This window comes from Ostrea edulis, chromosome 9 (genome assembly GCF_947568905.1).
Source record: "Ostrea edulis chromosome 9, xbOstEdul1.1, whole genome shotgun sequence".
Classification (NCBI taxonomy): domain Eukaryota; kingdom Metazoa; phylum Mollusca; class Bivalvia; order Ostreida; family Ostreidae; genus Ostrea; species Ostrea edulis.
The window spans coordinates 3,731,297-3,743,846 of record NC_079172.1 but is presented as its reverse complement, the minus strand read 5'-3'; the positions used below and the strand labels follow the sequence as shown (position 1 = coordinate 3,743,846).

At 34.9% G+C, this 12,550-nt stretch overlaps 1 protein-coding gene across 1 annotated transcript; it reads left to right on the top strand.

Moving 5' to 3' along the window:
- Positions 1–2,260: 2,260 nt before the first annotated feature.
- On the top strand, positions 2,261–11,261 carry LOC125658872 (BRISC complex subunit Abraxas 2-like). Its single transcript, XM_048890309.2, has 8 exons — positions 2,261–3,449; positions 5,862–5,952; positions 6,392–6,495; positions 6,755–6,951; positions 7,414–7,548; positions 7,780–7,864; positions 9,049–9,214; positions 9,836–11,261. Exons 1-8 carry the CDS (start codon positions 3,378–3,380, stop codon positions 10,660–10,662), a joined length of 1,677 nt encoding a protein of 558 aa, XP_048746266.2. The 5' UTR covers positions 2,261–3,377; the 3' UTR covers positions 10,663–11,261.
- The last annotated feature ends 1,289 nt before the right edge of the window (positions 11,262–12,550 follow it).

The following is a 12,550-nucleotide window of genomic DNA, read 5'->3' as shown; positions in this document are numbered from 1 at the left end:
TAGCTTAACGTCTGTTCCCTTCAAGGGTAGTGCCGAGAGTGCGGGCCCTGGGTTAGTAAAAGCGGGAAAGTGAGTGAGTATTAGAAACCGATTAAACAAGTATAGGGAAGTCCAGTGGTCAGTTACAAGCACACACACGTGTTCTGTCACGCTTGAGCACAGAAATAAAAACACATTTACACAACGAGAAATAAATGATTAATGATAATTTGTTTACAGAGGTTACATTTATGCATACGTTATCGTAAAATATTTGAAACGTGTAATAATTATACACATATATAATAAATGAAGTACAGTGTATGTTAATTTACATTGTCATGATACGATTGACTTTAGATAAACTTTACTTCGCGTAGCAATCTACGTGAGCGAATCTGATTTTAATCAGATTGCTTTAAATCCTATGCAATTTTGACCTTATCTTTTATTACTGAGTTTTGCGACTTTATTTTTGGATATTGACGGCATACATTTATTATCTTATTGAATTTAACAAACGAAAAACAAAAACAAGTTGTATTTGATGAAATTAAACTCCTAATACATTGTAGACATTGGTGTATATTGACACTATTAATTCAAACACATTGAAAATAGAAATTGTCGATATCAGTACGATATCGTTGGGAGATTGTCAATATTGACATCGTAGGCAGACATCATGTTGAGTATACTAAGACTATCAATTCAAAGACATTTTATAATATTGTCGATTTCGATACGATATCGTTGGGAGAATGTTGATATCGACATCGAAGGCTGACATTATGTTGTATATAATAAAACTATTAATTCAAACACATTTGAAATAAAAATGGTCGATATCGACACGATATCGTTGTGTGAATGTTGTTGATATCGACATCGTAAGTAGACATGACGATATCGTTGTGTGAATGTTGATATCGACATCGTAAGTAGACATGACGATATCGTTGTGTGAATGTTGATATCGACATCATAAGTAGACATGACGATATCGTTGTTTGAATGCTGATATCGACATCGTAAGTAGACATGACGATATCGTTGTGTGAATGTTGATATCGACATCGTAAGTAGACATGACGATATCGTCTCGACATCGATTTGATTTAGTCGATATCGACGTTATCAAAATTGGATTTGATTCTGGACGTGTGTGAAGAAAAGCACCAAAATGTAAGTATTTTTTTTTAATTAGTGTGCTCGTATAGTAGTGAATTAACCCGGGGTTTGCAAAACTCCTTTGCTTGAAAACTTTAACAATATTTAATACATATACAAAACATAGGGACTGGAAGCGGCTCAAGCACAAAAGGTGAAAATAACGAAGTGATCAATCTCATAACACCTATAAGCAATACAAAATAGAGAGTTGGGCAAACACGGACCCCTGGGACCAGTTTCACAAAACTATCTTACGACTAAAATCTGTCTTAAAACCAAAATTTGTCACAAGATCCATCATAGCTGTTTCACAAAACTGTCATATCTTAAGATAATTTTAAGATTACGCGGTTTAAGGGACAGAAACAATCTATTACACTATATGGAGGATGTGGATATCATTGACAAGCTCCGTATACCGCGACATGCGTTCTTTATGATGAACTCAATATCCGTTTAGAATATCCCACAGCCAACTTTTTCCTACTTTCGCTGTTTAGACATGTCCACTTTTTCTTCATTTCTGCACTCGACCGGACACAGGGACATAATCTGTTGAATTTACAGCATCTTAATTCAGTTTGTGCCCAGTATACATAGTCGTATAATTGCACGCGTTTTGTTCGATTAAGGAGGTATGCTACACCAGAGAAATTTGATGTAGATGAAAAGTGGAGGATATGTACAACAATATTTTGAAGTTGAAAATTTACAAATTTACTTTATTTTGTCAAAAAATACAGTTTTAGTAGAAGGTAATCTGAAAAAAAAATTAAAACCCCCGCTGGACTCGAACCTGCGACCTACAGTTCAGCAGTCGGTATTCTAACCTACTGAGCTATTCGGTTAGGTATTTAAATGAAAAAGGAAAAGTCAAATATTGCTGATATCGATTTTTTCATCCATGTTTTTAAAGGAAGTCAGCCATTATGACGATGTAGAGTACTACCTTAATGCGTCGTTCGTTATAAATTGGCTCGAGTATTACCCGTGTCTTTGGTTTTTCCTACCCACACCTTTTTTGTATTCAGTATATTATTTTATTGAATAAAACAAGTGCGACGTTGCTAACTTGTAACAAACGCAACAATCTTGAATTGCCTTTTTCTTTTCTTTATATTTCAAATTAGTTAAGCAAATATTTTATTTTCGGAGGAAAGGAATGGGGGGGGGGGGATAAAAAATATATCAGACTTTGATAGAGTGTTTCTACAAAAATATCATTCAATGTCTGAATTTTTGTATCACAATTTCTAAAATCAAATAGTACACAAATCGAATGTAACTTTTGAAATACGAAATAAAGTGTGGGTCACATGATTTAAAAAAGAAGTAAGAAGTACAATGTATAAAATTTCATGAATATATTAGATAATTACAAATGCCTAAAATCGCAATATTTCAACTTCCTATTTATATTTTTGTATACTTTAATCTTTCATTTACATGTAACATTTGAATTATAAAAGATTTCTTGAAGTTAAGATAGTTTTGTGAAACGGTTCTGTCGTATCTTATGACTGTCATAAATCTGATCTTAAGATAGTTTTGTGAAACCCGGCCTGCAATAGCGCATGGATACCATGCAGGTGCGTAGGAGGAGTAAGCATCCCCTGTCGACCGGTCACATCCGTCGTAAGCCATCTACCATCTATGGTCACATCCTTTTCCCTGTTGAAAATTTTCTTCACTTACCCGATATATTTCGTATTAGCGAAATCAAAGTGATTATAGTAACCACAATGATAAAGAGCGGTTGAGTGAAATCTAGATGGTTACTTAAAATACCCACGCCCCAAGTACAACATTGTTAGATATCTCGTTCGTTGACACATTCATGAATGTGATCATTATCCATATTGAAATATTTGTATATACATGTATGCACAATTGACATGAACTGTTTAAAGGAGATTTATCAGTAATAAGGTGAAAGTTGAGACTTTCCATTCTAAAAAAAGTTAGCTATATGGCGATTCAGTAAAAAATCTGAGAAGTTGGAAATCCGGAAAAAAAATATCAAGAACATTTGAGTATTACAGTAAAATTGTTACTTCCTTGTGTGAGTGGTGCTGACTTAAAACGTATAAACAAAATATTTTCTAGCAATACAATATTCATGTTGATAGAGATTGGAAGGCTTACGAAAATCCGATATCCTGTCATACATACGACTCATAGGGTGTGTTATGATTAGATGGTTATGTTGATGATCGAGTGGAATAATGGCGGCAATCATTTCTGGGACAGTTCTGGCTTCCTTGTTCTACGACCACTCTGATGTGGAAGGAGAATTGGTTTGTGATCAGTCAGATTTAGACCATTTATAGCAATTTATGAATAATGGCAAATAATGGTAAAGTTATTCAGAAGAGCCAATTTTGTTGAGATTCGTTTGCTTTTTGGCTGACAGCTACTGAAACTTCGACAGGTTGGGAACACTTCCCCTATAGCGAGATATTCTCGCTAAAAAGCGATTATCCCTCTCTAGCGAAAGCTGATATATCCCGTACAACCGAGAAAAACACCCGTGGAGTACATCTCTTCGTGTTTTACGTTAAAAGAGGATAAAAGTGCTAAAATGTCCGATACTTCTGCAAATAAATTAATCAAAACAAAAACACTCACGTGTGTATTGGATTTCAGACTGCTTCCTTCTTACGCAGCAACTTTGATATGCAATTTCTTGACTATGTTGTCAATTTCATAGAAACAATTCGCATCATGTTGAGTGTGTGTCCCACTTATTCAGCGTTGCACGGGATTAATAATCACGTTTTAGCGAGAATATCTTGCTATAGGGGAAGTGTTTCCAACCTGTTCGAGTTCTAAGTGGACCGACATAAGCCTGCATCACAGGAGTCTTATCTGTAAAGGTCTACAATGTAAACAACAATTTCAAGTGACCAACCACAGAGCTTTGTGAATGGAGCTCAGTGGTTTTTGTTTTCATTGTAGACCTTTACATATAAAACTGCCAACTCCTGTGTTTATTCTGTTGGCAAGTCTACATGTTTTAATTCTGAAAATCATGTAAATGCAAGTGACAGTTTGCGTTTCAACCAATCTTTTGACTTGAATGTGCCTGGATTGGATTCACATAAGAGAAAGTTATTTCCACAACTTTAACATTAATGAATGCATCTTTCAATGAAATCGACACTTGATTTTAATACATTTTCGCATGTTCCCTGTCCCAGGTTTGAATTATATGTTTATGTCTTTTGGCATTAAGATAAGGCCTAAAAAAGATAATGTTGTGTTTCCGATCACCCCTTGAAATTTTTAAGGGTCGTTAGGTAGGGATTTTTTTTTTTTTTTTGTGACCATAAAATTTGAAGTATTTTCAACTTTTATATGAAGGTGGCTGGGGATTATAATATTCCTATGTACCCATGTTAAATCCATGAAAATATCTATTTATTTACTTGTAGCTGCAAGATCACAAAGGGAGAAAATTTGCCAGCCGGTATTTGACAATAAAAATGTCAAGATAAAACAGGACATCAAATTCAGCCATTTTATATCAGCAGATATATCATATATAACAGAAGTATAAATTAAAACATCTGACAGTTTGACAACAAAACTCATATTCACAATTATTTATCATGAAGGGGCTCACACAAAACTTTAATAAATTTTACTCCAAAGGAGATCATATTTCCTACTGTCGTGTTATAGTCGTCAACCTCTGTCCACAATGACGGGTCTCTTCTGACAGCGTCCGAACACGTAATTGTTGTTTTATACAACTTTTCATTGCACATTAAACAGAACGCGTTGTGTTGCCATGTCTAAACAATGACAAACGAAAGTATCCATTGCGCATGCTCACGCATATATAATTAGATCAGCGGTTTCTACTTTCCAGTGAATTCTAAAAATAAACACTGGATATTTTAGCGCTGTTTTATTTCAGGATGCAAAAAAGATCGAGGGACTTAGATTTTTTATTTTCTTATGAAAAAGATGGTCGGTAGGTTAATAAATTATTTTTTTTCCCCAAGATTAGCAATAAAAACTTTTGGGTTGGGGGGTCTGAAGGACAGTCGGTCGGGTGACCGGAATCACAACATTTTTATTTTATGCCTAGAAAAAATGAAATATCCAAAGTCAGAAAAATGATTAATGCACATTTTTTGTTGTTGTTGACATATCTGATATTTTCAATGAAACATGTCTTTCTGTTGATACCAATGAGAATAATCTTTTTTTAGCTATGACAAAATGTGTGTCTACTCATTTTTCAGAATTTTTCAGTTATGAAATTTTTATTTAATTTTTTTTAAAACACCAATAAAGGTAAACGGTTAGGTTACCCATAATTTAAACTTGGGACAGAGAACTTGTGAAAATGTTTTAAGAGCGAGTAAGTGTTGATTTCTTATTATATATGCATTCATTAACGTTAAAGTTTATATTGAAATGTGAAACCATGCATATTTGAGTTGAAATGTTGGTTAGAAGTGTAAAATGTCATCGATTCCGACATTCCAGAATCAAAACATGAAAGTTGTAAAGAAAAGTGGATGAAGGCTACGCCAGTGCACTTCTCTAAAGAGAATAACTGATGCCTACTCTGCTGTAGGCATCAATCAAAATATTACTGTTACAGTAGTGTCTGGCCAGAGGCATGGATCTATTCTCTGTCATTTGGTTTGTCAAGTAGTTTGAATTAAATATGTAAATTTATGTTTGTTACACAGGAAGGCTTGCTGTTTGGAAAAGTAACCCAAAGAGTAAAAGATACAATCAGTGATTCACAGATCAACAATTACAGAGTGGAAACAAAAACATGTAAGCAAATGCTAAGGTTGCTCTCTATTGTGAATATTGTTGAGACATCTGCAATCCATAGATTAGTCGATATAGTGTGGCCCAGTAATGAGGAGGTATTATTTGTCTCCACAGACTAGTCGATATAGTGTGGCCCAGTAATGAGGAGGTATTATTTGTCTTTTGTGCCTGTTCTATATGTCTGTGATCAAAATAGAGCTCACTGGTCCAGAAAGTAGAGGATGGTATAGCTGTAATTGTCTGTAAGATGTGGGACATCTTCATATTTATACACCTCAGTGGATTACACGTACACATTTCTTTTTCCTGACGTATAATGAGCCCAGATTTCACAAAGGAATACAGAAGCTCTTTATGAAGTGGGATTTTTTCATATTGCATTTTTTTTCTTTTAATGAATTGGAGGTATCATTTTATGGATTAATGTTTTTGTTTATAGATATATACTCCTACTATAAAGGTGACAAAACTAAGAAGTTTTATGACCGAGCTTGTCGTATTGACACCCAGCTGATACGTGCAGTGACACCAGAAGGGTCTCAGGTAACAGTCATTAATATCTCAGAACTTGACTCGGGCCTAAAAAGAAATTCTGTGTTTCTGATAACCTGACTGACTCTATTTTTGAGTCCCTGACCCAAACTTTTTCAATAGATCAGCCAAGAAAAAAAAAACCCCGATAAAAATCCAGAATTTGGTTTAGTTTGTAGATATTTAGTCCAAATGATCAGTTACTCAGAGTTTTCTTTAAGTCTGCTCATCATTTTAATAACGGAGATAAATCATCCTACATTGTTGACAGGTGATCGGCTGGTTCAGGTTCAGACACAACACCTCGCCTTACCCCTCTCTGAGAGAACAGAACATCCATGAGAACTTCCTGACTGTTCTCCCCACAGAACAGGAAGGAAACTTTGTCTTTCTACTCTGCACGGGATCACCAAATGAGAATTTGGCAACTCACAACTTTGACTTTGATGTCTTGAAATGCAGTAAAAGGTTACAATACAACTCTTAAACCAACTCTCAGTGATATGTGAAACAGTTGGCTTCTCATGTCTGGAGAATGTTTACTTTTGTGAACTCGCCATTTCATGTCAAGCGTGATATAAAGTCTTATGCATAGAAATTTACATTTATACACATTGGTTAACATGTACATTTGTATATCATTTCAAATCTTTAGATTGTCAAGTGTACTATGGTAGCTGTAACTTACTTTTCTTACATTTAACAATGGATAATTAGGTCTGTAGTTCTTTGAAACAAGTTTTGAGACATTTTCATTTAGCTCCAATTACACAAACAAATCTTTGACAAAACTACAGACTTGGTCCTCCATAGTTACGTATATATTGCATCAGGAACAGACTTTCTTTTTGTGAATTATCTGGGATGAAATGTTCAGCTGTGAGTCACTGTTTTGATGCACATGTGATTAACATATTAAAAATATTTCAGTTCTAGGGACTTTATTCCTGTTCCTCTGACAGTGCTAAATCTAGGGGACACAACCCACTCGGAGTATAAATATGAGTGCACTGCCACAGGATATGATGGGTTCGGGAGATTGCCTAAAATCATAAATAAACACAAGTAAGATTTTTAGACCGAGTCAGTGACAAATTGTAGAAAAGATTTCTTGCAATTGTATTAAAAAGAAATGTTTTAGAAAATAATATTTTACATATTTTGATGCAGTATATGTTTTGATTCTGTGCTTACTGGTAAATGCAATGTTCAAAGGATATCTTGTTTTACATGACTAAAATTTTTTTCTTACAATCACAATAATTTTATCAAGTATTGAATCATAAATCTTTGTAGACCGATGTTATTAGGTGATAATGAACAGCCTAATGAAGTGGTCAAAATTATGAAATTTGCGGAAGATTTACAGTCACAGCTGGGGGTAAGTGATGTTTAGGTACTATTGCTACACATTACTGCTTAAGTTCACATCACTACATGTATGTAGATGTATGTTGCCTGCCTAAAGTCCACTCAGTAATGTATGTACCTATAACTGGTTAGAGTGCTCGCTTTGCAACTGGAAGGCCTGCATTTCTTTGTCACTACCGAGGGGCAATAGTTTTGACTGTTTCCCCGAGTAGGCATGAAATAATTGTTTTATTACCTAATCTGTTAATCAGGCAATAGTGTCTCACGTGACTGGGAAACAGTTCATCCGTGACCAGGAAGCATTACGTCACGTGATTGGGTAATAGTAGGTCACATGATTAACTGTTTCACCCCTGCTCATTTTGTGTACCTTTCTCTGCTGATTAAAGTTGGAAAAAAGGTGTAATATTATATAGTTATTGACTGGGTTCGAGAACAACAGCTGTTTTGTTTGACCTGAGAACGGGTCTGTTGCCTGAAGCCGTAGTCTGAGGGCAACAGATCCGTTTGCGGGTCAAACAAAACAGCTGTTGTCCGAGGACAGTCTATAACTGTTTTGTTATACACTTTCAATTTTTAGGATGTTTTACTAGATGCATATGCCATGTGACATGGTTTGTGACTTAGAACTTTTAACATGACAGAGGAATTGTATACAATTATCAACGCTTCCACTAGATTAAAAGAAAACCTACGTAATATTCTAATTAAAAATCAATAATGACATTTTTCATGTTTCTGTGCTGTGTTCCATCTACTAAATTCTGTATCTTCATCAGTCAAATCAGTTAACCTCACCATAGCAGCAGACCGGAACCACGTGACTTACATAGCCAATAGAAATAAAGCAGACTATTGCCCGGTCAACAGTTCGTAAATTGTTGACCTGTCAATAGACCACGAGTGTGAGAATTGGTTTAACAGTAAAAATGTTACTTCTAAATCGTATTAGCTTTATATAAGAAATCTTTTAAGGTGTATAACAACAATTTATATAGTAGATTAAGTATTAAAATTGTTAGTCATACTTTAGTCTGAATATGATACTCATGACTGCCACTTTTAGTAAAAGATGCGATGAAGTTTGTAAAAAATCATTTGTACTCGACTACATGTACCATATTAAGTTATTTTAAGAGAAATTGTAAGTCGTTTTTAAGAGATACTGAACTGATGAATTGAATTGACTTTTAGGGACTAACTAGCCTTGTAGTGGCTAGTGAGGTGAAACTTCATTGTCTACAAGAGGAGATCCAGAGGAAACAGAAAATGTTGAAAGACATACTAGATAGCAAAAGGAAGACGGAGGCAGCAGTGGAGGCAGAAAAAGACAATAGATTAGGACAAGCAAAGGCAAAATGTATGTTAATAAAGTTTATATGCATTTCTCAGAGGGGAAAATGGCAAATCAGAGGAAAAAAGAAAGTCAGGGGGTGGGGGTTAAAGTATCTATTATCAAGATGAGTAAATATGAATTTTCCTTGGCATTAATATTTCTTAAAATGATTTATTGTATTTAATCTAATCCTGCTTTTGTTTATTTTTAAAGTTGCATTATTAAAGCTACTGATCTCCAATCATCTTATTAGAGACACTGTTTTGTTACCCCCATAAAAATTTTACTGGTGTCATTTGTAAACAATGATATAGTGAGTTTTAAACATCATTCATGATTTAACTAGCTTAAATGTCAATATCTAAGTTCTTTGGTGCACACATACATTTCCAAGTTAATGAAATTTGTTTCACATGAGTGCACAATTTAAAAAAGACTCTGGTTATTTGAATATTCCCAAGGTATGGAAATTTGTTCACATGAGTGCACAATCTAAAAAAGACTCTGGTTATTTGAATATTCCCAAGGTATGGAAATTTGTTCACATGAGTGCACAATCTACACAAGACACTGGTTATTCGAATGTTTGTGAAAAAAAAAGAATGTATTGCATGATTATGGTTTAAATTTTATTTCTCTATACAGATGAACAAAAGAAGAAAGAGAAGGCCACCACATCTCACAATGTCAGACTGCCTAGCGATTCATCTCACTCCAGGAAACTCAGCAATAATGAAGACAGTCAACCTGAGCATAGCTCCACCCCTCACTACTCTCGCAAATTGAGCACAAACTATGATTTTATGTCAATGGACACAACAGAGGCTAATTTACCCGAGGAAAGTTCTCTGAAGGATGTGACTGAAGATCAAATGATGGATTTGAAACCAGATCACACTGCAGTCACACAGCAGACAGACACACAGCAGACAGACACACAGGACAGTATATTTGAATCATCCACAAGTGATAAATCAGAGAGCTCCGAGACTAAGTCACTAGAAACGCCTTCAAATCCAGCTCACAAAAGAAATCCCTCTGATCCATTCAGTTTTGTGGAAGGATATTTGGCTCAAGAGAAATCAGCAATACAGAAAGGACAATCTTCCAAGAAGTCAAGTAAAGGGGAGATTAATCATGTCCCCAAGGACACATCTCAATTAACAAGTGCAATAAACTTAGATGAAACGAGAAGTGGTAGAAATACTACAAAAAACAAGCCAGCACAAATAGTCAGTGACACTGCAAATCAAAGGATCACCAGGGGTCAAAGGTCAAGATCACGAGAGAATAAAGTCGGTCAAGATAACAGTTTGCCCATCAACAGAAATAACGATAGTGGATTGCATGGTAATTGTGCAATGGAGGCCAATGTGGATGTGACAGTTGTGAGCAGCGATTCCTCAGAAGAGGGGATGGGCCGGCGAGCCAAGGAGGAAGGCTTCGAAGTCTCCTCTTCCCCAGTGTATTGATATGAAGATGCTTCATGCCATTGAGATTTGTTGGTGCTTGTAATGTCGTACAAATGTTAACAGTTATAGACAGCCAAACTCGGTAACAGTATTTAATATTTAGTTTTCATCTTAATGATGGATGGGAACTATGTATTCCAAATTCTGAATTTATGCTGATGCTTTAGAACAAAACTGTCTGATATTGTTGGTCTCTGTGGAAATCTATTTTGTGTCTTAAGATATTATTTTAGGCTACCTCCTCGTACCAATCTTTCTTACTGGAAATTCAAATATATGAACATAAATATTTTGTGACATGTCAACTAATATAATATGGTGTTTTTTTCTTGTGTATTTACAGCATTTTTGAACAATTTTGATTTTTAAAAGATTAAAGGAAATTGATTTAACATTTTTGATAAAATCATACATGTAAATTAACTTTGATAGTATTTAACTAGATTTTGAGAAAATAAAATGCACTGAGAAACTATTTTCTGTAGCCAACTGATGCAAGTGATTATGTACCAGTTAAATTGCTTTGTTTTGTTATATATGTAAGGTAAACAATGTTTTAAACCTATTTCAAAGTTCAATTAAAATTAAATACAAAAAGATTGAAATATTTTTCTTTTATTAGGAATGTTTATTTTCCAAGATGACAAAATTAAATTGATTAATTTCTACTATGATAAAGATCCCAACATTTTTTAGCTCACCCGTGTTGAAGGCTTTTCTGATCAAAAATCCGTTGTCTGTCGGCATAAACTTTTCACATTTTCATCTTCAGAACCACTGGGTCAATTTCAACCAAACTTGGCACAAAGCATCCTTGGATGAAGGGATAAAAAAGTTTACATTTCTAAAGAACCATTGGGCCAAAGAAGTTTACATTTACATGAAAGCTTTCTGACATAGTGCAGATTCAAGTCTGTTAAAATCATGGCCCCCAGGGGTAGGATGGGGCCACAATAGGGGATCAAAGTTTACATACAAATATATAGGGAATTTTTAAAAAAGTCTTGCTCTAAAGAACCACTGGGTCAGAAAAGTTGACATTTACATGAAAGCTTTCTGACACAGTGCAGATTCAATCATTCAAGTGTGTTAAAATCATGGCCCTTGGGTGCAGGATGGGGAACAATAGGGGATCTAAGTTTTACATACAAATATATAGGGAACATCTTTTTCTGAAGAATTCCTTGGCCAGAAAAGTTTACATTTACTTGAAAGCTTCCTGACTTAAGGTAGATTCAAGTTTGTTAAAATCATGGCCCCCCTGTGGTAGGATGGGGCCACAATAGGGGAACAAATGTTATATGGGGTAAAAATAAAAAAGATGTTTTTTCTATAAAAAACAAAACAAAACCCCAACCTAATACCCCAAACTCCTCATACATTTTACATGATAATGATCTTTTAGAAGATGATTGGTGGTGTCCTGGGTGTGCAATAAGAATTCAGAATTTTCAGTTTCATCCTTGGGGCCAAATAGGGATCAAAGCACGACATTTTTTCATTAATAACCTTGGTTCCAAGAACTTCACATACATTTTACGCAGTAGCCAAATTATATTTTGGAACTAATGTAATTGGTGGTGTCTATAGATGTGCAATAATGTTTCAGAATTTCCATTTTCACCCGCAGAGGGGGATTGGGTTGAAAAACGTTTTTCTATAGAAAAATACTGGTTCCCAGAATTCCTCTTAACATTTTATGCAGTAGCCAAATCATTTATAGGGAGATGATTGGTAGTATCTGGTAGATGTGCAATAGTAAAGTTTTCAGATATTTTTTATGTTGAGGGGCAAATGGGGAGGAAAATCACAAACAAAAACCTGGTGTTCAGTGCATTGTTAGTTGAAATGACCCTGGGGCACTTGCCTATCAAAATACTCAATGCAT

Excerpts from the sequence above, each read along its gene's own strand:
- LOC125658872 (XM_048890309.2), top strand. The coding sequence starts at position 3,378 with ATGGCGGCAATCATTTCTGGGACAGTTCTGGCTTCCTTGTTCTACGAC. Across the intron at positions 6,496-6,754 it reads TGACACCAGAAGGGTCTCAG|GTGATCGGCTGGTTCAGGTT; the intron begins GTAACAGTCATT and ends CATTGTTGACAG. Across the intron at positions 7,549-7,779 it reads AAAATCATAAATAAACACAA|ACCGATGTTATTAGGTGATA; the intron begins GTAAGATTTTTA and ends AAATCTTTGTAG.